General features: G+C 37.9%; 3 protein-coding genes and 1 pseudogene across 3 annotated transcripts; 2 read left to right on the forward strand and 2 right to left on the reverse strand.

The window, feature by feature from the left end:
* The first annotated feature begins 1,361 nt into the window (after positions 1–1,361).
* LOC100807529 (cell division cycle 20.2, cofactor of APC complex-like) lies at positions 1,362–5,863 on the forward strand (annotated as a pseudogene).
* Positions 5,864–7,995: 2,132 nt separating this feature from the next.
* Positions 7,996–9,087, reverse strand: LOC100780252 (cupin family protein). The gene is made up of 2 exons (XM_003553863.4): positions 8,900–9,087; positions 7,996–8,756 (listed from the first exon to the last, which is right to left on the reverse strand). Exons 1-2 carry the CDS (start codon positions 9,012–9,014, stop codon positions 8,206–8,208), a joined length of 666 nt encoding a protein of 221 aa, XP_003553911.1. The 5' UTR covers positions 9,015–9,087; the 3' UTR covers positions 7,996–8,205.
* An 8,653-nt stretch (positions 9,088–17,740) lies between these two features.
* Positions 17,741–20,689, reverse strand: LOC100808063 (uncharacterized). The gene is made up of 2 exons (XM_006605075.1): positions 19,915–20,689; positions 17,741–19,662 (listed from the first exon to the last, which is right to left on the reverse strand). The coding sequence occupies exons 1-2, from the start codon at positions 20,687–20,689 to the stop codon at positions 17,741–17,743; spliced, it is 2,697 nt and encodes an 898-aa protein (XP_006605138.1).
* Positions 20,690–25,380: 4,691 nt separating this feature from the next.
* On the forward strand, positions 25,381–26,363 carry LOC100780789 (germin-like protein). Its single transcript, XM_003553864.3, has 2 exons — positions 25,381–25,542; positions 25,653–26,363. Exons 1-2 carry the CDS (start codon positions 25,431–25,433, stop codon positions 26,198–26,200), a joined length of 660 nt encoding a protein of 219 aa, XP_003553912.1. The 5' UTR covers positions 25,381–25,430; the 3' UTR covers positions 26,201–26,363.
* The last annotated feature ends 1,217 nt before the right edge of the window (positions 26,364–27,580 follow it).

The raw sequence follows: 27,580 nt of genomic DNA on the forward strand, positions 1-27,580 counted from the left end.
CGCCGATTGGTCTGCACCAACCAAGCGGATATGACCGGAAGGCTTCTTGGCGGTTCATTGGCTTTTGAGAGCCGCATCCTCCATTACCTTATTGTTCGCATCTTACTCCCTAGATCTTCAAACCTTGCTCAGGTTTCTGAAGAAGATCTCATTGTCATGTGGGCCTTTCATAAAGGTTTACAAATTGATTGGGCACACCTTGTTAGATATCGCATGCATAAGGCATTGTGATTGAATGCCCCATTGCCTTATCCTCATCTTGTTACCCTTTTCCTTCAACACTTCAACATCCCTCTTGATTCTGAACCTTATGTTCCAATCAAGAGATCATTCCTTATAGGCGCTTCAGTCATAGCATCCTTTGGTTATATAAAGGAGCATGATGGCTCTTGGGTGAAGAAGGGTGCTAGAAATGTTGGTGAAGAAGGACATGAAGGAGAGGATTCATCTCTTCTTTCGACGATTATGGACAGGTTTGATGGTCTTCAAACCTTTGTTGGTGAGAGGTTTGACACTTTGGAATTGCAAGTGGATATGCGCTTCAATGAAATGGAGTCAAGAACCACAAAGGTTGAAGAAGATGTATCTTACATTCGTTCAAGCTTTGATCTTCCACCACCGCCGCCACCATCATCTTAAATTTCTATTTTAATATTATTAGTACTTTGATTTGCAGCCTTGTATTTTGGCTATATTATTATGGTATTTGAACAATTTACTATTTCCCTATTTGCATGGTATGTTTTGAACAAACATTAAGTATGTTATTTGACTATATGAGTTTTATAGATAATTTATTTATGATTGTTGCTTCATGATTCTTGCTTCATGGTTTGGTTGTTAGTTTCTCAATGTATGTTATATGAATGTTTAGTTATGATTGATTATTTCAAATTTGTTACGCACTTTGGCTTTTTGTTGATGCCAAAAGGGGAGAGAAATGGGATTAAAATCAAGAACTCACATGAGTAATCAATTTAATTTTAAGATATGCACAAATTCAAAAACAAAGGGGGAGAATTTATGTGAGTGATCGACTAGGAAAAAGTGTGTGTGTGTGTTTCTTTATTTCAGAAGTTGTCATCATAAAAAAGGGGGAGATTGTAGAAGCAACGCTTCATGGAAGAACATTATGAAACTCTGAATTCCCTGTTTGGCTCGCAGAGTTCGTAAAAACTTTCTTGAGGATGGTCTGCGGTACTCTGTTGCCTACACTAAGCATATTAAGAGGAAGACAGGTACCGTTGTGGCTGTTGTTGCCGCTCTCAAGAGGCAACGTAAGGTGGAGAGGTACTACGAGCTTCCTTGTAGTGTCTCCTCTGCTGGTAAGCAGGGCTGGCCATGGTGTGGCATGTTGCGGCATGAGTGCGGGGCGTGGCGGCAGAGTTGGCATGGACGTGGGTGTTATGCGCGTGAGTGACGGGGGTGGCTTAATCGGCGGAGGCAACGACGGAGTCAGCGGTGGAGGCAACGGCGTGGTCAGTATTGGGGCGGCGACTGTAGAGGGAAGGAAAATGGAGAGGAGTGTGGTGAGTGGTGTTGTTGTTGTTGTTGAGTGGTTTGCAGGTTGGTTAGTCGGTGGAGTAGCTCGTCTAAGGTGAAGGTGACATGGAGTCGATTAGAGGGAAGCTTGGTGATGGCTTCTTCAATGCATTCCATTCTGGTTTTGGGCAGAGGTGCTTCAGCCATGGTGGGAGGATTCAATGAAAGCACCAAATTGTTATAAGCAGAATTTCTACTCTAAGGTTCCTAGAATTCGAGGACTAGGAGACCGCCAGAAAAGGGGATTAAAGAGAGGGAATACTGATTATATTTCTGCTTGCTTCCTTACATAATAAGTGTCCCATATATATAGGCACTAGCCAAGGATGCTACTACGGAAACAAAAGGTGCTAGAATGTGAAAATAAACTAACAGAAAAGCAGAAAAATGGAAATGGCGATAATGTGTGCTGCACGATGGAAAAACATGTTGACAACATATTCCTTATGGACCAATATCCTCCTGCCAGCTTAGTGATGCCTAACAAATTCTGTTAGAAATAATATTCAAGGTGCTTGAGTGGGTTGCTCCTACGTTAGGGTCGCTGGTCTGCTGTTGCGTCTCCAATGGTGCGTTGTTGGTCTACTGCTTGTTCTGTTCATAACAGATTCTTTGTCAACTTTCTTTCAATCAGCTAGCAATGCATGTCAATAAAAAATTTTCTAAATCTAATACTTAAATCTTATATAATACAATAGACCCTAATGTATCAATATTATGCATTTAAGTATTACCTATCAATTTGGTATTGTATAGAGATTTACACATTGTGCACAATAGCAAGGGACTGCGGATAAAAAATGAAATACATGTGTTTCCCACAAAATGTAAGTGTAACTACTCATTCATAGTTTAAACAAAATACAAAATTCTCATGGGAACTGTAAAATAAGAGAAACTCAACATAGTTAGAACTTAGAAGTGATTTTATAACATCATGTAGCTCGAAAATGTATTAAACTGATATTGGGAATTCTTTGAATTCTCACCCTTTTTCCCTTGGTATTCTAGGTTTGACATATGTAAACTGGATGGCAGTTTACATATGGAAAGAGAACTCTCCGGTGACATCCCCGTTGCGAGAAGTGTTTTAGAAGTAACTCGTCGAGGCCTTCAACATGAACCGAACCCAAATTTTTGCCTATAAGAACAAACCCCCAATGTGGGTTTAACTCATTACCAATTCCATCCTTTTTCCTCCTTGTCCTCGTCCTCCTCCTCTGAAACCCAATTTCTCTAAGCCCAGACGCCACATTCCTCATGTATGTATGTTAATTTGAAAATTGTTGTAGTTCGCTAATCAGACAGTTGAATAATTGTGATATAATTATTTGTGAAAACGTTACCAAAGTTCTGAAAAGATACCAAAGTCCTAAAAAGATACGAAAGTTCTGAAAAGATACCAGATGCTCCTAACATTGTTCTAAAACAACATTGTTCTTAGCATTGCCCTTGGAAACGCTGTGTATGAATGAGATGCATCTTTGTTGTGTGTGACTCATTTTATGGGCAAGACAAATGTTGGAGCAAATTGTAAGGGATACCTATTATTAGGTTACAACGTAGGGTTGGGTGTGGGGTTGTTAGGTTGAAGATTATCAACCTATGATTCCTTACACCTCTCAAAACATAGAACCAAGACCTCACACAATAACTCAGAATATAGAGGAAGAAGGAAAACTCACTTGTGGAACTCACACGAGGAAGAACACTCCCAAGGGACTAAGTGTTATTAATTTTTTATGAATTCCTCTGATTACAATAGGATACTGCTATTTATACAAATGAAAGCAATGGGACTCGCTTAAATTCTAACCACCCTTTTTATTTTTAACCCCTTACGGTTATTTTTATAAACTGAGTATTACAATTTCCCCTCCATCTGAAGGCCTTGCCCCCAAGGCCTTTTCATTCACTGGCCTCGTTAATAAAGAGTCCCAATCCACTTGGGAAAATTGTTGCTTCAGCTTGTGCACCTTATGCCATGTAGCTTCTTCTGGTGTGGTATGTTGCCAATGTATTAGCACTTCTGTAACCGACTTGTTGCCTCTTTTCTTTATTCTTCTAGCTAAAATGTCAATTGGCTTCAGCTCCTATTGATCATTGCTATGAAAACTTGGCAGCGCTGTAGAAACTGGACAATCTCCATGATGTCTTTTCAACAAGGAAATGTGGAATGCATTATGTATGTGAGCTTGAGCTAGTAAGTCTAGCTTGTATGCCACCTTCCCCACTCTCTCTACAATTCTGTAAGGACCATAAAATCGTGCAGCTAATTTATGAAATGCTGAGTTAGGTATTGATTGTTGTTTAAATGGCTGTAACTTCAAATATACCCAATCTCCCACTGCAAATTCTTTGTCTGTCCTATTCTTGCTAGCATACAACTGCATCCTCTACTGTGCTTTCCTGAGATTCTTGTGTATAATTGTTGCAATTTCCTCTCGAGTCTTGATGGTGTAGTGTACTGCTTTCACTACTGTATCACCTGCCATGAAGGGATTGTTGCTGATTGGTTTGTAACCATATAAAGCTTCAAGCGGGGTCATTTCTGTTGTTGAATGAAACTTAGTGTTGTACCAAAATTCAGCATAACTTAAGAATTCACTCCTCTTAGAGCGCATCTCTCCTGTTGCACACCTGAGATATCCTTCTAATACTTTGTTTAAAGCCTCTGACTACCCATCAGTTTGTGGATGGAATGCAGTGGACTTTAGCAGTTTGACTCCATGCAACTTGAAGAGTTCTGACCAGAATTTACTCATAAAAATTGGGTCCCTATCTGACACTATTTCACTGGGCCATCCATGCAACTTCACTGTTGTATCAATGAATACCTGAGTGATCTTAGCCGCATTGATTGGATGTCGTAATGCTACAAAAGGAGCATATTTGGTGTACCTATCAACTACCACCAGAATGATTGTCTTCCCATTAGATTTTGGCAAGCCCACAATAAAATCCATGGCTAAGCACTGCCAAGCCTGAGTAGGGACACGAAGTGGTTGTAACAAACCAGCTGACTTAGTCAAAACAGGTTTATTCCTTTTGCAAACTGTACACTTGTGCACCCAATACTTAAGATATTGTGCTTGATATTGTGAATGATTATGATATTGTATATTGTTTAAGATATTTTACACATATATTATATTTTGATGTAACCCATCGTTCATGAATAAGAAAAAGAAACAGTCGCTATGTTTCCGAGGATGTAGGCACACTTACCGAACCTCGTTAAATCTCTTGTCTATGTGTGTTTGAGTTTGATTTCTCTCATCTCTTTAGAATTCTGATTGCTATTGCTAACAATCTTATAGCTCCACGACTGAATTTGTCAATATTGATGAGGAAGAAGGTATTGTTACAAGCATTGCCTGGGCTCCCGATGGATGTCATTTAGCCATTGGTTTGAACAACACGCATGTCCAGCTCTAGGATACTCATGTTTCTAGGCTGGTAAGTATTATACTTTAAAACCCATATATGAGGTGAATACTAGTTGGTTGATTCTGTAAATCTTTATTGGTTGGTGGTATAGAATTAGATTGTTACAATGAGGTTCTTTTGTGTTCTTATAAGATTGAAACTTTCTTTATATGCAATCTGATGGTTTGATTATTGACTGCAGTTTCGAACCTTGAGAAGTGGAGAATGGAGATCAAGCGCGAGTAGGTTCACTGTCTTGGAACAATTATATTCTCACAACAGGAGGGATGGATGGTAGAATTGTTAACAATGATGCTAGAGTGAGACATCATATTGGTGAATCTTATAGGGGACATCGGCAGGAGATTTGTGGGTTCAGGTGGTCTCCCTTGGGACAACAATTGGCAAGTAGTGGCAACAATAATGTTATTCACATACGGGACAGGGCTATGGGTTCCTCAAATTCACTGACCCGTTGGCTTCACAGGTTTGAGGAGCATAGAGCTGCTGTGAAGGCACTAGCTTGGTGTCCATTCCAGGCAAATCTGCTAGCTTCTAGTGGAGGTGGGGGTGATCACTGCATCAAGTTCTGGAACACTCATACAGGGGCGTGCTTGAACTCTGTTGCATAGGCTGACAAGTGTGCACTCTTCTGTGGAACAAGAATGAGCGGGAGTTACTTAGCTCGCATGGTTTCACCCAAAACCAACTCACTCTTTGGAAATACCTCCCTGTGATGTAAATGGCGCAAAGTCCAATTGGGTGTGCTGTGGCCTCTGCAGCAGGGGATGAGACCCTTAGATTTTGGAATGTCTTTGGAACTCCACAGGCTTCCAAACTAGTACCAAAAACTAGCACTGAGCCCTTTGCTAATGTAAACTGTATTCATTGAATACGCATGTAGATCTACTGCCTGCAAGCCTGTGACTGAGTTCTAGATATTGTAGACATTTTATTAAAACATCGTTTAGGTTTTAATATTACCCTGACCCTTCTTTGTACAATTATATTATGGTAGATATATAATCATACATACGTTTTCATTTTATTGTTGGTCTGATCTTTCTTGTTTTGTTTTTAATGTTTTAGAGAGCTACCAAATCTATAAGTTGTCTTATTTTGGTGTCTGAAGTATAAGAGCATTGTTAACAGTGAAACAGTACCACGATGCTCTCTCTAATTCTGAAAAGGAAATAAAAAGTATGGTGAGATTCAGGATTCACTTTTCCAACGTAAGAACTTAAAGCAGTATGTAGTATATAAGGAGCGGTTGTAATAATAGAGAACACTATTGTTTGTTACTTATATGTCTCTCAAGATAAGGAATTGTATGTCTTGTTAACAATTTGGATTCCTAAACGAATGAGTAATCTCAGCTGGGAATTGTGGCAGTGTATCTGCAAGACGGTTAGAAAATTTTGCATAATGGATGATGATCTTCAAATGATGAGATCTTGTATATATCTATGGAGTGACAACCTAATTTCTGCACTTAAATTCTATGTAGAAGATCTTATATAATTTGAAGTATCCTACGGCATATGTGACGTAAATTCATTGTAATGCTCCTGATTGCAGAGCTTTCTTGAGAATCAACTTTTGGTATGTTCTAAGCGTGGTGATACACCATTGCAATCCCGTGTTCTGTCTAAGTTTTTGTCATTACTTACTGTTCCTCCTTTTTATTGGGGGGTGGCATTACTCTTTTGCATAAGTAATCGAAATGCAAATTAAAAATTAAAACATAAACCTTTTAAAATTAAAGTCAAAGACACACACACAACATAGCACCATGATATTCAAGTAACAAAAAGTGAACCGGAAACATAGTTCATTTATAGTTTGACTATTTCAACTAGTTGATCCAGTACAGTTTCGATAGTTTCAAGATAGAGAACCCAAATCGAAATTCAGCAGCAACTCTATAGACCAGAAATTAACAAATTATAAATGAAACTTGAAGAAAGTTTCAATATTTAAGGTCTTTCCTTTTGACCAAAGAAAAATGTCTTTCCTTTCTTGGCATCAGTGCATTGTTGGAATTTCGTGGTTAAAATAGGTGACAAAAAAGATTCCTGTGTTGTGAGTGTGAAGATGGTTCATTTCTCTACCATGCGTCTTATGTTCCATATATATAAGCACCAACAACCAACGATCGTGATATGTCCTTCACTATTTTATCTTTTACTTCATAATCATATTTTATTACCTCTACAAAATGATTCTTCCTTTCTTTCTTCCTACCTACCAGTGTGTATGCTCTTTTAGGGACCAATGCAGAATAAAAAAGTATAGGAAATTAGAGAAATAACAATCCAAAGTTTGATTGACAAATAACAAAGAGAAAAGAAGTATAGGAAATTAGAGGACATGATGCCTCCTAAAAGGGGAGTTATACAGGGGAATTATGAAATATAAGAAAAGGAGTATTTATGGGAGACTTCCATTTTACTTATTTTTTTTCCCATAAAAAGCTTATTGGTATGACTCCTTTGATGTCTTTACACAGCAGAGATCCATTAAATTCTTAATATAATATTTTATAGTTGTTAATATTTTTCTACAGTATCATATCATCTTCATTATTTCATGGACTGGTGGTGCCTACATCTATATTTCAATCCATTAAATTTTCTTTAATAATATTTTGTAGGTCTTTATATTTTTCTACAGTATCATATATTATCTTTCTTATTCCATGAGTGGTGTCTTCAGCAGGAGACATGAACTTTGCCTAAATAGTGAGCCATGAAGCCATGCATCAAGTCCTTGACGGGCAATGACACTCGTGAGGTTGACAAATGTATGTAGTCATTGGGTGTCGTTACTCGTTGGTATGATGAACCTTAGAATTAATTAGATTGTTAGCACACAAAGAAACAAGTCTTATTTATGGGCACAAAATAGGGGGCGACCTAAATAGGCCCGTGGTGGTAGACTTAGGGAAAGTAATTAACATATTAAGATGCATAGCACTCACTGTTGACACACAAACAGTCTATTAAACTCGCAAACAGAAACTCCAGCAAGAATAGGTTCTTTTATTAATTAAACTCAAGCAATATGTATTAAATCAAATCAAACTCCAAACAGAACAAATATTATGTATAAAAATTAATAACCCCCATACATTAAATTTTATTTATTAGGTCTGTTGTATGGGGTGATTGAAACAATAAAGTGATCAATTATACAGTAACTAGCTAGTGTGAAATGCTCGTCCATACTCCCAAATTAGTTATTGTTGTCGTACCAAGATTGCTTTTGAAGATAATCAATTATGCTCTTGTCCACCTGGAAAGCTTTGGTGAGAACCTCAGAAGAAATAGGTGGATTAGCTTTAAACAAAGCATTTGCAATGGTGATGGCTCCAGGATTTTGACTGCTAAGAGCAGCAATGGCAGCAGCATTGCCATATCCCACATTGAGTTGGAAATGAATGAGACCAATTGGGAACACAAACACATCACCCTTGTTCAGCACTTTGGTGAAGAGGCGATTTCCATCTTGATTGGAAGTCACAAATCCAACATAGAGAGTACCCTCAAGGACTATAAGGATCTCAGTGCCCCGAGGGTGAGTGTGGGGAGCGTTCAAACCCTTTGGTGCGAAATCTATGCGAGCCAAAGCTATGCCCAGCGTGTTTAGTCCCGGTAGTTGATCAACAAACACCTGAGTCACGTTTGAACCTACTGGGTTGTCAGTCTTCCCCGGTTCTACATGTCTGAAGAAGTCTTCAGCTTTCACAAGTTTGGGATCTTTGCAGAACTTTCCATTCACAAATACTACAAGATAAAAGGCAAAGGTTTTAATTAATAAAAATCATCAATCACAATAATTCTAGACAACATCTCTCTCTCTCTCTCTTTATATATATATATTATGCAACAATCTTAAATTGTGTTGAGGAATGTTTGATTTTACATACCACCATCTTTTTCTTTGGCGGCCACACAAAAGTCTTGCAGAGGACTAGGGTCATAGGCAGAGACCACAGAGGATGTTAAAGCCAAGATGACAACAAGGAAGTACACAACTTTCATTTTTTCTCCTCTTAGTAATACACTCTTATCTTAAATGATTCTTCTATATTTAATCGCTTGTGAGAATTGGATTTTGATTCATGTGAAGCTTGCTATTTATATGGGTGAAGCATTGAATTGGTTTGCCGTTTATTTTTAACGTAATTAATTATTTATTTGGTGATGAATCATTCCTTAACAACTTCATGCGTGCTTGCTTGATCGAATAGTATAGACTAAGGAGATGCTCCATATGAAAAAGAAAAAACAAGTGTTTCGTATTACCTCGTCCACTTGACTTTGCTTGTACTCTTTCCACCATTATTATTTTATAATGGGAGGATCGTCAACTAAATAAACAAAAAAAGTTTAGTTTAGACTTTGTCTTGATATTACAGATTTGATGAAAAAGTTCAAATTGGCTTCCTGTTACTGTTCCAATTTTAAGCATGGTCATCAAGAGTAGTTGGTCGAATATGGAAATTTTGAATCGAACCATAACTAGTATATATTTACCACGGCTAAAAATCGAGACCATCTCTTTTGCTCTCGTCAACAATCAATCGAAGACTCCGGTTGCAACCCGAAATTTTATCTGTGTCCGTGTGATTTGTTTTCATACACTACTTTTATTAAACGTTATTAATTAGATATAACCTTAATTTGACTTTGCACGGCCTGCGGGCCGGGACCTAATTTTAAAGGAGTGTTTAAATTTAGATACCATAAATTTCAAAACCTAATTCTCACATCTTTGTTTTTTTTTTTCTTAATACATCATATCACCTATTATATTTATATTTTTCTCTCTAACTTCTCTCTCAAGATATCACATATCACAAGGATGTATATATATATTTATTCTTTTAAAATGTATATAATAAACGGAATATTTTTTTTTTATTTTTTATTTTGGATGGGTAAACAGTAAAAGGAAACAGTTGTAGTACCTAGAAGGTTATGACATGTAATTTTATTAGGGATATACGATGATATCCGAAGGAGGAATTTTTCTCAAACCCTTTACACTTCGTCCACTTGGCATTGTTCCATACGTTTTGCTGTTTTATTATTTTCTAGTAAACTTGAGTTATATGCTTATTACACAAGACTTTGATAAATTATGGTCCATAATTATTTCTACTAGGAGTTTTTAAACTATTTTATCCCTAAAGAAGTTTTTCAAAAGAAAAATAATTTATTAGTAAATTAGTCTCTCATATTAGTTTAGTCTTCTTTTTATTTTTTTAAACACTAAAAGTATTTTCTACGAAGTTATATTTGAGTCAAGACTATTATAGATAAAATAGAGAGAAGATGGATAAAACTATCTTTTGTATTAATGTGTTATATATATATATATATATATATATATATATATATATATATATATATATATATATATATATATATATATATGCTAAAACGAGCATAATTAATTAATTGCATGCATTCGATTAGTGTCTCCTTATTTATAATAGTTGTCATGAGTTGGTTTTTTCATATCTAGTCAGAGATAATATCTTTAGAACAGTTGTCATTGAGTCATTATTACTTTGTAGAAACAATGTCGACTTTATGAGGAAAGTCAAGGTTTATCTCAAAAGAGTAAAATGAAAATTTAGCAAGGAACAAACTTAATTAGCCTAGTTTACCATACATGTCCTCAAGGCGGAAGCAATTACAACGGGAGAATTGCAAACTCAAAGGATATATCAGCATTGTAAGGAAACAAGCTCAAGTCAACAACGACACCATTTTGGATCGCAAAGCCTTCAACTGATTATTGAGAGCATAAATCAGAAATTGTCTCTATTTGTTTCCTTGTGAATATACTTTAATTATAATTCAATTAATTTTGACCCAATACCTCACGAAAGTTTCTTTATTCCACCAACTACTGTTTACACTTTAAACCTAAAGTTCATCTAGAGAAAGATAAGTTTGAATTGAAAACCTATGACTATTGTCTCAAGAACTGAGATCAAGTCTTAACAGATATTTAATTTAACAAATAGATTTCCCACCACTAAAACAATTTGGATTTGGTTCATGAGGGATTTACTTTAACGAAAATGTTATTAATTAAAAAAGTATATTATTAGGATATAAAAATCTTCATAATTTGTTAAACATGTATTTAGTTGTTCCTCTAATTTTTTCTTCTCCACATATTAGTCACTCAGATTTAATTGGTCAATAAAGTAGTCACTCAATAATTTAAAAAGAAATTGTCACTTATAATGATCATACCTTTCTCAAATTGTTAACAAAAATTATTTCTCCTTAACGATGCATGTAGTTTAGACCTAAAAATAATAATTTGAAAAGGAAGACTAAACTAATAACAAAAAACATATATGAGAGACTAATTCAAAAACAAATTAAATTTTCAAAAAACTTATTTAGAAAATAAAAAAGTAGTTAAAAAATCCTTATAGAAAAATTAGAGTTGTGTAATAAGGCATATAACTTATTTCTATAAAATGAAATGAAACAAGTGTTGAACAATGCCAAGAAGAGTAAAGGGATCGAGAAAAAAAAAATCCCTCCTTTGGGATATTATCGTATATCCCTAGAAGATTCTAAATATATCTTGAACTAATTCATAAAATGAGACGTCATAACTTCCTAGGTACTACAATTATTTCCGTTTACAGTATATATATATATATATATATATATATATATTCCGTTTAAGTACAATTCTCACTATTATATTTATTTTCGAAGAAGACCTTTATATATCTCCTTCCATGGCAAATTATTTAAATTAAGACCTGAAGCAGTTGCAGCAAGCCGTGAAAAGTCAAAGTTTACATCTAACGTTTATATATTAATCCGATGTTCACATCTTCGAACACTGTTCTGCTATTGAAATGCTTTGGTAATGGGTGAAAACAAATCACAGACATAATGATGATAAAATTTCGGGTTGCTACGGTAGTCTTTGATTAATTGTTTACAAGGGCAATAAGAAATGGTCTATATTTTGATTAAGCCGTGGTATATATTTTAGTTACTGTTCGATTGTGACCCAATCCCTCACAAAATTTCCATATTCCACCCGCTACTTTTGATTATTATGTTTAAACTTGAAGCCAATTTAAAATCTTTAAACTACTATCTGTTTACACTGGAATTTGGTAAACAACCGCTAGTCTAAGTTAATTGCTTGCGAGATCAACTAGTGAATCTCAGGAGCATGTCACTTGTGTATTTTGCGTTTAAATGTAAAGCTTTTGAATGTTCATCATTGCAACAAACATTTACTGGTTCAAAATTTGCAGAAAGAAAAATATCTTTGAGAAAATCGAAATGCTGGAAGTAAATCGACAAGGGAAAAGTAAATTGCAGAATGTAAAGGAGCAGTGAGTTCACTCGATCGAATGAACCATTTTAAAAGACAGGAATTCTAAAGTGAAATGAAAAATGCATTGCATTCGAAATGTAAAGTTTACAGAAAACTTAAAATGGTTCACAAACATACATTCTCCTTGAGTACTCGTTTCTCTCTGCGCTGGGTACTTTGAGTATATAAGGATCTGTATAAATGATTTGCGACCCTGAAATCTAACTAAAAAACTGCTATATATAGACATTCGAAAATAAACTGCCCTAACGGTCGAACACTATCCTAATGCCAAGTGTCCTGCCACGTACACCTTGCATGCACATAACTGCTCCTTAGAACGGTTATCCACATTGCTCGAAGTCGAACTGATTTTGTGAAGTTTTGTCAGAAATTGCGCTAAGTCCAGAAATCTGGCTGCCTCGACTTCGACTCGAGTATACACCAGTTCGAATCGCCCAATGATTCGAAGCCCTCTTTCTTGTCTTAGCCTTGTACTTCATAAATACTTCCTTACACCTGAGAATCCCTTTCAAAAACCCCTTTTCCGATTCGAACAGAATCTGGCAAAACTCGTATCTAGAGCATATTTTTAGCTCATAAAAAATATGGGCTAACAAATTGCCCCCAAAAAATGTCTGCTTCGATTCGAGATCGAAGGAAGATGAGAAGTTGACATTTTTTCTCTTCTAATAGTTTCCCTGGAACGGCGACACGATGGCACGTTTGATGGTAACCGTCGCCTCGATCTCCCACTACCCATCATTAATTCCACCTTTCTAGGCAGAGTGGGACACGTGTCATGCTGGGGAGTTAAAAGGGAAATCTGATGTGATTGATTTCTGACCCTTGATTCTTATTATATTGTGTTTCCCCTTTTAAAGTGGAACTCCATAAATAGTGCAGAGAACCTCAGAAAACCCCTTCAGCTCCTTTGTTTCAAAAACCTTTCTTCTTCCTCGCTTCCGAAACCCTTCTTCTTCCTTGCTTCCATTATCTCCGGCGAAGCTTTCTTATTTCCAGATACTCGTTATTCCTTTTATCATCAACCTCACCGCATTTCCGAACCTTGCCACCGTTCTTCGTGAACCCAAGCTCTCACTCCCTGATTCCGACAACTACAAAACCCTTCGCGAGAAAACCATCCTTTTTCAGACTTCTTACAATGTCGCAAGGACAAGCAGTTCCGTTTGCTGGGAAATGGCATCGTTTTACAGTCAGGCCTGATGGAGAAAAGGTGGTCCCAGAACCACATGGTGACGCCGAACACACAGAAATCTGGGAATCGGAGGTGATGATCCCTTTCGCAGTGGAAAGAACAGTTTACGCTTTTGGTGGACCCCTGCCAGACCAAGAATCACTTTCGAGTGCAATGAACAAGGTATTTCCCTGCTACCCAACTTGCGAACCTAGGATTTTTGATAGTGAGCCCTATAACTTTAATTGTTTAAGCAAACCCAACAAACTCTTTCGATCCGCCCCGTCAATAGCCCATAGGGATTACCTACCTTGGCTTGATCGAGTCGAACAAGCGTATGAGGATTTCTGGAAGACATATGGCATTTTTGATTTGATCCAATTTTCTCGATCTGGTCCTGAATATCGACCAGAAATGCTGATAGCAGCTATGCACTTTTTCGAGTCTTCTACCAACACCTTTCAGTTTAAATGTGGTATGATGACCCCCACTCTCTTAGACGTAGCCGCCCTCACAGGCCTTAGGCCTAGCGGAGAAACTTATGATCCCACTAAATCTAGTGATAATATCAAGCTAGTATATAAGGAGAACACCTTTTCCAAATATATAGCTGAACACAAAGGATCGGTCGAAGAGGAAGTCTCTGATGAAGAGCACGTAGCCTTCTTGACCCTATGGCTATCTCACTATGTCTTTTGCACAAAATCCTTGCAAGTAGCCAAAAGGTTTATCCCAATGGCATTACAAATTCATGAAGGTCAGAACTTTGGATTTGGACGCCTCTTGTTAGCAGTACTATACGAATCGCTTGGTGAGGCATGCGATGACCTGAAGAAATCGAAGGATAGGTCTTCCTTCTTAGTATCTGGGCCTATGTGGCTTCTCCAGTTGTGGCTTAATGCCACTTTCGAACAAGAAATGGGATTAATAATCCCACAAGATTATGCTGAAGAAGTTGCAAATCGCTCGATCGAAGGCCAGAGAGCACTTCGATTAACACCCAAGACCTTCGATCAAAACCCACAAAAGCTATTCCTAAAGTACATGAGGATTTTTCTGAGTTTTGACAAGTTTCTTCCCCAACATGCTCCATTCATTAATCGAGAGGTTGGCCCGGCTTGGTTCACTGACGATTTTCTTGCTGTCGATCCGGACAATGAAGAAGAAGTGAACGAAATATGGTCATTTTACTTGAATCCACAGATCCTGTCTTGTCGTACAGGTATTCAATCGAACTATTTAGGCTTGGTTGGATACCAGCCTAATTTGGTTTCAAGACAATTTGGCCTCTCGCAAATCCGTCCTAAAAGCTTGTTCGAAGATCCTCGAGACGTTATAAGAGGGGCCAATCTTTCAGAAAAGACTTTCAAGAAGTTTTTGAAGATTTCTCTAGATGAGAACTATAACCTGCATCCTTTCGAGTTCAACCATTCCCACTTCTGCACCGTGGGGTTTGTTACCTGGTGGGAGAAATATTATTTGAGCCGTTCAGTTGGAGACACTACTATCATGATCTCCAGACTTGAGAGTGGCTTTACACAACCAACGGTCGAGAATATCCGCTCAAACCTTCAAGCTCGAGGTATTAAATTACTTTTGACTTTCCAAATTGATATGTATTTTTTGCCTTTTCTAATATTCTTATTTTAGGCAAAACAATCATAACAAAGAAAAGCACCGAAACGTCTCGAGCTGATGTGAGACCCAAGAAACCCACTGGGGTGAAGATCCAAGAAGGGAAACAAGAAGAGAAGGTAACTCTTCTGAACTTATCTTTTACTCTTAACGTCTTTGCCTCATATTTCTTTATTTTTCAGAGTCAAAAGAAAGATGATAGCACTGAGACTAGCACGACCTCAAAACGCTCGAAGCGTGTGGTCATCGAATTAGACGAAGAAAAAGATGCAAGTTTTATTTCTAATGTCAATATTATAACTCTCTTTCAAGTCTATATTCTGACATTTCTTTACCCTCATAACACAGGAAGAAGAGGAAAGACCTCTTATAAGAAAAAGAAAATCACCTGCGACTTCGACCAAATCTGCTGATCTCACAGAGGCAGGCAATTCCCAGGCTCAAATGCCTAAGAAGAAAAAGAAAGTGAAGCAGGTCGAGCCTGAACCTTCTGTGACTGTCGAGGGTGGTGAGCCAGCCAGGAAGAAAAAGAAAAAGACCAAGTCTTCAAAAGAACAAGGTGACAATCAACCTGTTGACGTCCAACCACCTTCGACTGATGTTGACGGCACTGAAGCAGAGGCTACTCCCTCTATTGCTGAGAAGGGCAACCCTGTCGAGCAACCGGACTTACCACAAGAACAACCTACCGTCGAGGTATCATTCTTAATGTGATTTTAATCATAGCTTATACGAAACTATTTGTTAACCTTTTCCATGACAATTCGAATCAGGTACAACAAAATGTTTCTGTAGAAGAAATACCCTCATGTGCTCGAACATCTCCTGCTCCTGAGACGGATGCAGTGAATGCTGAGGAACAGGGTGAAGGTCAAGGTATTGAATCCAGCAGTCCTCATGGATCGAGTCAGAAAAGTTCCTCTGAAGAACACTTTTCCGATGAAGAGGCCATACAAGAGGCTGAAGCTGGAGGTTCGGACATTTACCCAGCGTCTTCAACATCCAAGCTTTCCGCTAGCATAGGGATCGCAGAAGATACATTCATTAAAATGCAAGACGAAGACCCTGCTGCAGCCCTTCGACTCCTGCTGAACACCAGTCAAGCCAACACCTCAAGTGAAAAGATTCCTGGTGCTTCGTCCTCCTCTGATGCTGACATAACCTCTTCAGTACGCCAAGATTGCCTGCTCTTGAAGTTATCAATGGAATACGCACGGGAAGACGTACTTAAATCCATTGAAGAGAACCCCTCTGCCGCTTTTGGACACCTGAATTTTTTGAAGAAATTGCATAACCCCCTTACCTCTGATGAGATTCTAGGCAAAGTTATCCAAATCGAGGCCATCATCGACCAGTTTGCAAGTACCGTGCAGAAAAAACGCGAAAATAGCGCCAGACTGGATGCCCAGAAACAGGCACATATCCTTCTGCTCGAGAAAGCCCAAGCTGCTCAACGTGAAGTCGAACGTCTTACCAAAGAGGCGAAAGAAGGATCTTCTGAGGTTAAAGCCTGTGATGATAACATCTCCTCCTGGGAAGCAACTATTACGAACTTGCTGTCTCAGGTCGATGATCTAAGGCAGAAAATTATAACAGAGCAGGCCAAACGCAAAGAACTCCAGGAGCAAGCCGCTAACTCGATTCAGAAACTCGTTGCTGAAAAAGGGAGGGAAGGCCTGAAGGCCTTTAGTGCATCTCAAGCGGTAGCAGATGAGGCGAGAGCTATGGAGAGTGCTGACCAGGTCTTGAGCAAAGAGATGGCCACCCTGAAGAAACTATATGAGGACTTAGTCATGCATTAGTAGAACTTATAATTTCTTTATTTCGAATTCTGTATTTCGATTCTACTTTTGATGTAATATTGACACATGCCCTTTCGTGGCAATTTTACTGTTATCGCCATTTTTATGTTTCCATTATTTCTGTCTATTCTATGCTTATTTTAACTTCGAGCAATGTTGGTTTATATTTTTTCAAATATTTACCATTTATACTCAAAGTACGTTTCTGAGGGGTTAATTCTTCTAATTCATAAGCACCATTCGAATAAATCTGAATTATTTTAAACGGTCCTTCCCAATTTGGGGACCATTTGCCCAAAGCTCGATCCTTACTATCCATGGGCAGGATAACCTTCCAAACTAAATCTCCAACATTAAAAGTTTTCGACTTCACTTTCTTATTATAAGCTTTAGCAACTCTTTCTTTTTGTTTAGTCAAAACTTCTAATGCTCTTAATCTCTCCTCATCTAAATCAACCAACTCATCTGACATCATTTTCCAATAATGGTCGATTGGAATGTCCATTTGTTTTTGTACCCTGGCTGATTGCAAATGTATTTCGACCGGAAGTATAGCATCATGCCCATAAGTCAGTCGAAATGGGGTAGTATTAGTTGATTCCTTAGGAGAATTTCTACATGCCCATAGAACTTGATCTAACGTTTTATTCCAATTTCTTGGCTTTTGGGCAATGTGTTTTTTAATCAAGTTAATTACAATCTTATTGGCTGCTTCGACCTGACCATTTGCTTGCGCGTAATATGGTGTTGAGGTTAATAATCAAAAGCCAGTTTTTTGGGCAAATTCTTTCATTTTTCGTCCAGTAAAAACTGAACCTTGATCAGTGGTAATTGTTTCGGGAATACCAAACCTATAAATAATATAATTTTGAATGAAACTAATTACTGCTTCCTGATCAACATTTGGCAAAGGGACTGCTTCGATCCATTTTGTAAAGTAATCGATACCAACTATAATATAACGCTGGTTCTTAGAAGAGGCAGGCTTGATTTCACCAATTAAGTCCAAAGCCCATCCTCTGAAAGGCCAAGGTTTGATTATGGAGTGTAACTCACTAGCAGGTACATGTTGTATCCCTGCATGCTTTTGGCATTCCTGACAGCCTTTAGCAAATTCTATACAGTCTTTTAACATCGAAGGCCAATACAAACCTTGTCGAAATAAAAGCCATTTCATTTTATGGCCTGCTTGATGTGATCCACAAGCCCCACTGTGAACATGGGAAACTGCCAAGTATGCTTCTGATTCACTTAGACATTTCAGCAACACTCCTTCTGCAGTCTTTTTAAACAAATCATTTCCCACAATCACGTAATTTAAAGCCCTATATTTGACCTTTCGAGCCACATTGCCTATTGGATTTTCCAAATATTCAATAATGGACTTTCTCCAATCATTATCTAACATATTGTCAATGGCCAAAATTTGAATTTTTTCCTGGAGATCATCCATGCTTTTATTTTCATTATTTTGTGGTGTACTTGCCCCCACAAGTTTTGGCATTGGCAATTTAGTGCTTAATGGCTCTGGTAACACCAGTTTATCTTTTATTTCGATCAACTGAGTTAACTTTTCCTTCGACATTTTGTACCCTGAAGCTATTTGGGCTAAATCATTTGCTTCTCGGTTTTCTTGTCGAGGTATATGCTCAATGTTAATATAATCGAAATGATTCAGAAGAGAACTTGCTATAACAAAATATTTTGCTAAGTGTTCATTAACACATTTGTATTCTTGTGTTAATTGCCTCAACACTAATTCTGAATCACCTCTTATATTAACATTTCTCGCCCCCAGGCTAATTAAAATTTCAAGGCCTGTAATTAGAGCTTCATACTCAGCCTCATTATTAGAACAAAGCCCTTTGATTTTATATTTGAACTTAGTTGGAACTCTATTGGGGGATATTATTAAAACTCCAATTCCAGTTCCATGTTTGTGTTTCGATCCATCGAAATACAAAATCCAAGGCTCTGTATCGACATAATCTTGCGGCATCTCGATCACTGAGTGATCTACGATAAAATCTGCCACAATTTGACCCTTAACAGATTTCAAAGGCTTGTACGTTAAAGAATATTCTGTTAATGCTAAAGCCCATTTTCCAATTCTACTGTGTAAAATAGGTTTTGACAACATGTGCTTAATAATATCATAATGAGAATACACATAAACATCAACAGGCTTTATATATTGCTTAAGTTTTGCACAAGAGAAATACAGGCAAAGACAAAGTTTTTCTATGGCAGTATATCTAGTTTCTGCATCATTTAGTACACGACTAAGATAATAAATTGCATGTTCTATGCCATCATCATCTTCCTGAGCCAACATGCTAGCAATGGTCTTGTCAGACGCAGCAATATACAACTTCATAGACTTGTTTCGACTAGGAGGCATTAACACAGGAGGCTTGATCAGATATTCTTTAATTTCATCGAAAGCCTTTTGATGCTCTTCATTCCATTTGAATGGTTCATCTTTCTTGAGTCGAAGTAATGGCGAAAAAATTTGAGCTTTGCCACTTAGGTTTGAAATGAATCGCCTCAAGAAGTTGATTTTTCCTAGCAAAGACTGAAGCTGTTTTTTGGTCGAAGGAGGCTTCGTCTCAAGAATAGCCTTTGTCTTATTTTGATTTATCTCAATGCCTTTTTTATGCACCACAAAACCAAGGAAATCTCCTGCACGTACACAAAAAGCACACTTTAATGGATTCATTTTTAATCCATGTTTCCTCATTCGTTCGAAAGATTGCCTAAGATAATCCAAATGGCTATCTTCTGAGGAGGATTTGATGATTATATCATCAATATAAATTTGCATAAATGTGTCAATAAAATCATGAAACATGGAATTCATGGCCCTTTGATAAGTGGCCCCAGCATTTTTCAACCCAAAAGGCATAACCACCCATTCATAAGTGCCTAAAGCACCAGGGCATCGAAATGCTGTTTTCGACACATCACTTTCAGCAATAAATATTTGGTTATATCCAGAATAACCATCTAACATGCTTAAAAATTCGAAACCAGCTGCCGAATCTACCAACATTTCCGCTACTGGCATAGCATATTCATCTTTAGGTGTAGCATTATTTAAATCCCTAAAATCTATGCATACTCTAAGAGTTCCATTCTTTTTAATGACAGGGACTATATTTGCTAACCATTCGACATACCTGGCAGCCCTGATGAATTTACACCTCAGCAGCCTTTCGATCTCTTCCTTAATCTTGGACATGATTTCTGGTGCGAATCTTCTTGGTAGTTGTTTTACTGGTCTTTTTCCCTCCTTAATAGGTAATTTCATTTCGACCATTTCTCTGCTTAACCCAGGCATTTCGTGGTAATCCCAAGCAAAACAGTCTTTAAACTCTCTAAGAAGAGGCACCAGCTTTTCTTTTAAACTTGAGGTAATATTGGCACTGATATAGGTTGGCCTTTTTAACGAGCCATCTCCAATGTCGACCTCTTCCAAAGGATCTTGAGCCTGCATCTTTGGCGTCTCACTTATGGGATTTTTCTCGAAACCCAGCGGCTCATCATCATAAATACAATCCAGTCTTCGATCCTTTGTTTCTTTGTTTTCATGATCTTCGATCTTGGCTTCAACTGCCATATTTTGTTGAGATTCAGCCTCAAAGGCCGTATTTAGTCTATTTTCGGCCATATAAGCCGTAATTCTGGCCCATGCAGTGGCCTCAGCCATATTTAATCTTCATATATATTCCACCCAGTTGGTGGAATGACTCCATCTTCAGAGGGAACAGCATCAATTTCCTCCCTCTCCCATATAAACCCATAGGTAGGATGGAGTTTAACAGAATGGATAACATTGTCACTTGATTCGACAATAGCCTCCTTATCACCACAAGGTGCTATGTTAGCCAACTTTTTGTCAAAGGTTTGTGCAGTAACATTATCGACTTCCGACTTATAGAAGCTTTGATCCGCCTCTATATTTTCAACAATTCCATCCTCCCTCCAGATAATGAGTTTCTGGTGAAGGGTAGATGGCACAGCCCCAACTCCATGGATCCATTCCCTTCCTAATAGCAGGTTAAAATTAGCCTTGGACTGTATCACCAGGAATAGAGTTGGTCGAACTATACTGCCTACAGCAACATCTACTTGAATGGCTCCCAAAGAATAGCCAGTTTTACCCTCATAATTCGAAAGCACAATGTTGTGGGCAGATAGATCAGTGTCATGTTTCCCGATCCTGTAGAGCATAGATCGAGGCATTAAGTTGACAGCCGCTCCTCCATCAATGAGCACTTTGTTGACTCCAACATTCTCAACTTTTGCCCTGATGAAAAGAGGTTTGAGATGACTTTTCATCTGAAAATCTGGCTTTTCGAAATAAGCTAATTGTTCTTCCACACAGCCATTGTTCATAACATAGTAACATACTGGCTTTGGGTCAGCCATATCAAAATGATCGAACTCACTTTCGATCTCAGTAACTTCAGACTGGACATCATATTCAGATGGCAAGATAGATACCACACAAATGACATCAAAGTCTGGATCAGAATCCAGTAGATCCTCATCCTCCATCTTATCTTCATCCACTGGAGGCAGGAGCCTCTCTTTTACTGGCCTCCTAGATACTTCTTTATACTGGCCCATTTGCGGGTTCTGTTGGGCCAATTTCTTCTTACGCTGGAACCTACGCCATTGGGTCCTCGTCATAGGATTCTTTCCTCTGTAATTGTTCCTATAAGAGTACTTATTAGCCTCTTGTGGGCCAACTTTCTTCGTTCCACTCGAACCACCAACTTCCATGGTCCCTTTGTTGAACCTTATGAGTCCCTGGTGCATCCATTTTTCGACCGGAACTGAACCCGGAGGAGTGAAAGTATTCCTTCGACCAGACTTCTGATTAGTATTCGACTGCACCATAACTCCTTTGCCTTTATCGAAACGTTGGTTCTGCTTTGCCCCCTTGTTAACAACTTGGTATTTCTTGAGGCCCTCAGTAGCCTCCTTATCACATACTGCACTGCAGCGAGGGCAGAGCATCACAATCTTGTTTTCGAGCTTGCATCTGTTCAAGAAATCAATTAACTCCTCCTCAGCCTGAGGATATACAACCTTCATTTGTTCGTTGTAATCCTCTTCAGATATGTCCTGAACCTGCACATGGGACAACTCCATTGTTTCGACCATCATTATTTCTTGGGGCTCCGCATAGAGAGTTTCAGCAGCTTTGGATGTTTCAGCATTTGCCTGAACAACCTTTGGTTTCTCACCAAATTTGAGCCTCCCTTCATCGAGAGCCTTTTGAACCAAATCCCTGAAAAGAACACAACGTGAGGTTTTATGGCCAAGGAAATTATGAAATTTACAATAACCCCTTTTCCTCTGTTGTTCGATTGGGGGTACTTTCAAGCCCTTAGGAACAACAATCTGGCCATCTGTGACTAATAAATCAAATATTTCATCACATTTAGTTATGTCAAATGTATAAGTTTTAGATACAAATTTATCATTTTTAGGTTCAACAGGGTTTTTTCCATTGGAAGGTTTAAGGAATTTACAAACATAGGGAGGTCCAGGTTTTAATTCGGCTACATCAACCTCATTGTCTTCGATATCTTCATAAATAATATCGAACTCCTGGTCACTGTCATTAGTTTCGATATATGCAACCTTTTCCCTCTTATGGAACTTAGAATTTCTAGCTTTTTCAGCCTTCAATCGTTCGAGTTGTCGAACTCTATCAGCCAATTGAGCCATATCCCTTAAATACTGGGTATCTAATTTCTTTCTAATCGAATAGTCTAGGCCACCAGCAGCCATTTCGACTAATTCATGTTCAGGGACTTGGGTGAAACACCTTGCCTTTAAGAGTCTGAATCTGTTCAAATAATCATCAATTGATTCAGGTGCCTTGCGTCGAACGCTGGCTAACTCTTTAAGGCTGATCTTAGACTGTCCCATATAAAATTGCTCATGGAAAATCCTTTCCAATTGGTTCCAATTATGTATGGAATGAGGAGGAAGGGTTGTAAACCATGTAAAAGCATTCTTAGTCAAGGAATTAGGGAAAAATTTCATTCTTAAATTTTCATTATTAGCCAAATCCCCTGCCTCGACCAAATATCTAGCAATGTGTTCGACAGTGGACTCATTTGTCTCTCATGCAAACTTAGTAAGCTTAGGGATTTTCACACCCCTTGGTAATTCTGTCTGTAACACATACTCAGATAATGGAGACACAAAATTAGGCCTGTGTAAGCCTAAGTTCAAACCATTCTGCACCAAAATCGTTTCGACCATTTGGGCCAGGTTATTCTGCCCATCGAAACGGTTTTGTTGAATATTCCCTATTACTTCATCAGCATTTTGGTTCCTATTTACCAATACTATACCAGGGTTTGGTTCGACCTGTTGGACTGGTGGCTCTATGCGTGCCACTGGTTGTGGTGCTTGAGCCATTTGCATCCCTGGGTTGTTAGGCATCTGTATCTCTTGGACAGGCGCCTGTATTTGGATCTGTCGAATTGGTGGTTGCTGTATGGGTGGTGCCCCAAAAAAGTCAGCAATTCGACTTATTTGATTTGTTAACATTTGGTAACTGTCATTTGTATTTTGAATTAAGGGGTTAATAACAGTTCCTATTTGTTGTGTTAACATGTTAACCATATCATGGTTACTTTCATCCATTTGTTGTCTGAGTGACAAAACGGATGTATTGGTTAAATGTTGAGGAATTACCCTACCTTGATTGCCCGCTACAGATCCTGATGGGGAGGACATATTAAGATTCTCTATATTTGGTTGAGAGTTTTGCAACCCTGCCATCAAAGATGTAGGCATGCCATATAGAGGGTTTTGAGGCGGTCGAAAGGGACTTCCACTGGGATTCCCTAAACTAGGGTTATTCCAAGGGACAAAAGCAGACGCTGACGTCGTCGAACTTGCCAACGTCATGTTGGTCATGGGAGAAGTTACCCCTGTCTGATTCATAACCGTCGAAGCGGTTGAACTTATCGTGCCAACAGTTTGGTCAGGAATTGCCCCTATGCCAGAATTTATATTGGCATTACTGACAGATGTCTGCGTTGGTTGCCCCTCCATACTTGGAAGGTCATTGTTTCGATTACTTGGGGGTGGTCTAGCCATCCTTGTACGAGTTTTGAATTCTGTTAAGTGTGGAACAGATTTCCCACTTCTTAAATGCATACAAGATCAAAACAATCAAGAATGAAACAAACCAACTGCACTAAACAAAACCTTAATAATAATTTAAAACTAAAACACACAATTGACCGGTCCCACCGGGCGTGCCAATTTGTTTACACTGGAATTTGGTAAACAACCGCTAGTCTAAGTTAATTGCTTGCGAGATCAACTAGTGAATCTCAGGAGCATGTCACTTGTGTATTTTGCGTTTAAATGTAAAGCTTTTGAATGTTCATCATTGCAACAAACATTTACTGGTTCGAAATTTGCAGAAAGAAAAATATCTTTGAGAAAATCGAAATGCTGGAAGTAAATCGACAAGGGAAAAGTAAATTGCAGAATGTAAAGGAGCAGTGAGTTCACTCGATCGAATGAACCATTTAAAAGACAGGAATTCTAAAGTGAAATGAAAAATGCATTGCATTCGAAATGTAAAGTTTACAGAAAACTTAAAATGGTTCACAAACATACATTCTCCTTGAGTACTCGTTTCTCTCTGCGCTGGGTACTTTGAGTATATAAGGATCTGTATAAATGATTTGCGACCCTGAAATCTAACTAAAAAACTGCTATATATAGACATTCGAAAATAAACTGCCCTAACGGTCGAACACTATCCTAATGCCAAGTGTCCTGCCACGTACACCTTGCATGCACATAACTGCTCCTTAGAACGGTTATCCACATTGCTCGAAGTCGAACTGATTTTGTGAAGTTTTGTCAGAAATTGCGCTAAGTCCAGAAATCTGGCTGCCTCGACTTCGACTCGAGTATACACCAGTTCGAATCGCCCAATGATTCGAAGCCCTCTTTCTTGTCTTAGCCTTGTACTTCGTAAATACTTCCTTACACCTGAGAATCCCTTTCAAAAACCCCTTTTCCGATTCGAACAGAATCTGGCAAAACTCGTATCTAGAGCATATTTTTAGCTCATCAAAAATATGGGCTAACACTATCATAAATAAGATTACTGGAAAGAGTACAAGCAAAGCCAAGTGACAAGGTAATACCGAAACATGACTTGCTTTTTCTTATGGACCTTCTCCTTGGTCTACTCTTTTATCACGCACTCATTCGTGTAGTTGTTAAGGAATGGTTCCTCATCAAATAAAGAATTAATTACGGTAGAGATAAAATGCAAACCAATTCAATGCTTCATCCTTATAAATACCAAACTTCACATGAATCAAAATGCAATTCTCACAAGTGATTACATAGCAGAATCATTTAAGAATAGCTCTAAGAAGAAAAAAAATACGATGGTTGTGTGCTTGCTTGTTGCCATCTTGGCTCTGACATCCTCTGTTGTCTCTGCCTATGACCCTAGTCCTCTTCAAGATTTTTGTGTGGCAGCCAAAGAAAAAGATGGTGGTATGTCAAAACATTCCTCAAAACAATATTTAAGCATGTTGCATAATATGTATATATATATATCTTGTGATTGGTTTTATTAATCAAAATCTTTGCCTTGTAATTTGTAGTATTTGTGAACGGAAAATTTTGCAAAGACCCTAAGCTTGTCAAACCTGAAGATTTCTTCCTACATGTGGAACCCGGGAACACTGACAACCCAAATAATGCACAACTTACTCCTGTGTCTGTTGATCAACTTCCAGGGCTTAACACGCTTGGCATATCTTTGGCTCGCATAGATTTTGCACCAAAGGGTATAAACCCTCCCCACACTCACCCTCGAGCCTCGGAAATCCTTATAGTCCTTGAGGGTACTCTCTATGTTGGATTTGTCACTTCCAATCAAGACGGAAATCGTCTCTTTACCAAAGTGTTGAACAAGGGTGATGTGTTTGTGTTCCCAATTGGTCTCATTCATTTTCAACTCAATGTGGGCTATGGCAATGCAGTTGCCATTGCTGCTCTTGGCAGTCAAAATGCAGGAACTATCACTATTGCAAATGCTTTGTTTAAAGCCAATCCACCTATTTCTCCTGAGGTTCTCACCAAAGCCTTCCAAGTGGATCAGAAATTAATTGATGATCTTCAGAAGAAATCATGGTACGACATGAACTAGTTTCAGAACATGGACGATCTTTTCATACCAGTTATTGGATCATGGATGACTTTGATGCATGTTACAATCACCCCATGCAATAGCCCTACAAATAATTACTATATAATGTAATAATTAAATAACATGTATGTGTGTTATTTTTATATACAGTGTTCTTTTTGAAGTTTGATTTAGTTTAATTAATATTAAAAAAATGAACTTGTTCTTGTTGGAGTGGTTGTGCTTGGATCCAGTATTCGGGTTTCTTTAGTACCAATAGTGAGTATTATGCATCTAAATGTGTTACTTTGCTCAAGTCTAACAGCATGGGCCATATATTTAAGCTGCAGGTTTAATTAGTAACTATGGAAGGCATTTTAGGGAAACACAAATAATATATTAATGGGGATTATTAATGGAGTTGATTTTGCAATCAATGTAGCCCCAAGTAAATGATTTATGTCAAATTAATGAACCCTACTGGGATAACTAACTTAGATAACACCAAAAGTCAAAGAGAAGGGCATATATACCAGCTCATATACTATATATGAATTGATCAATACCCGATTCTTTCCTAGTTTTTTTTTTATATAAGAAAAAGGGTTCATGAATAATAAAGTAAGATCTTAACTTGAGCACTTGATTTCCCAAAGATAGGATGCTGATACACAAGGAGTCACCTCAATGCCACACGGGCAACCAGAACAACAAAAACTATGTTGAAACAAAACCCCATAAACCAGAAACGAAAAATGCTGGAAATGACTCATTACACCATATATATATATATATCTTTCTGGAAAACATTGTGCCGTTGCAACATGACAAAAATATTGGTCTTTGTTGTTACTTTTATAGCCATTTTTCACAAAAATATTGGTCTTTGTTGTTACTTTTATAGCCATTTTTCACGAATAAACCAGGAACAACGGCCTCAACTTTTCATGACTGCAAGAAAATATAGAGTATGAAATATGATACGTATTGTATATATCAGAGGATACTGCAACAATGAGGTAAAGAAAAAATCAATGCATAAAATAAAATGAAAGCAAAGCTTCCCCAAGTCAGAGAAAGGTTCTCCGTACTTGAATTTCCATTTCCAAATCTTCCACAAGCTCACAATGATTACTCTTTTCCCATTGTTAACACTCAAATTTTGCTGCAAAATTCAACTGTTGAGCATTCAGCAGAATGACTATTGGTTAAGATGAAATTAAGCTAACTTTTATGTCAGCTAAATGAGGTGAAGGCTAGTCTGATTGAATACACAATTGATGGCTTATCGATATTACCCTAAAAAGAAAGTTAGTAGATAATGGACAAGGTCAATACAACCATCAACAATGTTAGCTCAATGACAAAATTCGACTAATATTAGTGTTAGTTAAATGAGAA

The sequence above is a fragment of the Glycine max genome, chromosome 19, assembly GCF_000004515.6.
Source record: "Glycine max cultivar Williams 82 chromosome 19, Glycine_max_v4.0, whole genome shotgun sequence".
Taxonomy (NCBI): Eukaryota; Viridiplantae; Streptophyta; class Magnoliopsida; order Fabales; family Fabaceae; genus Glycine; species Glycine max.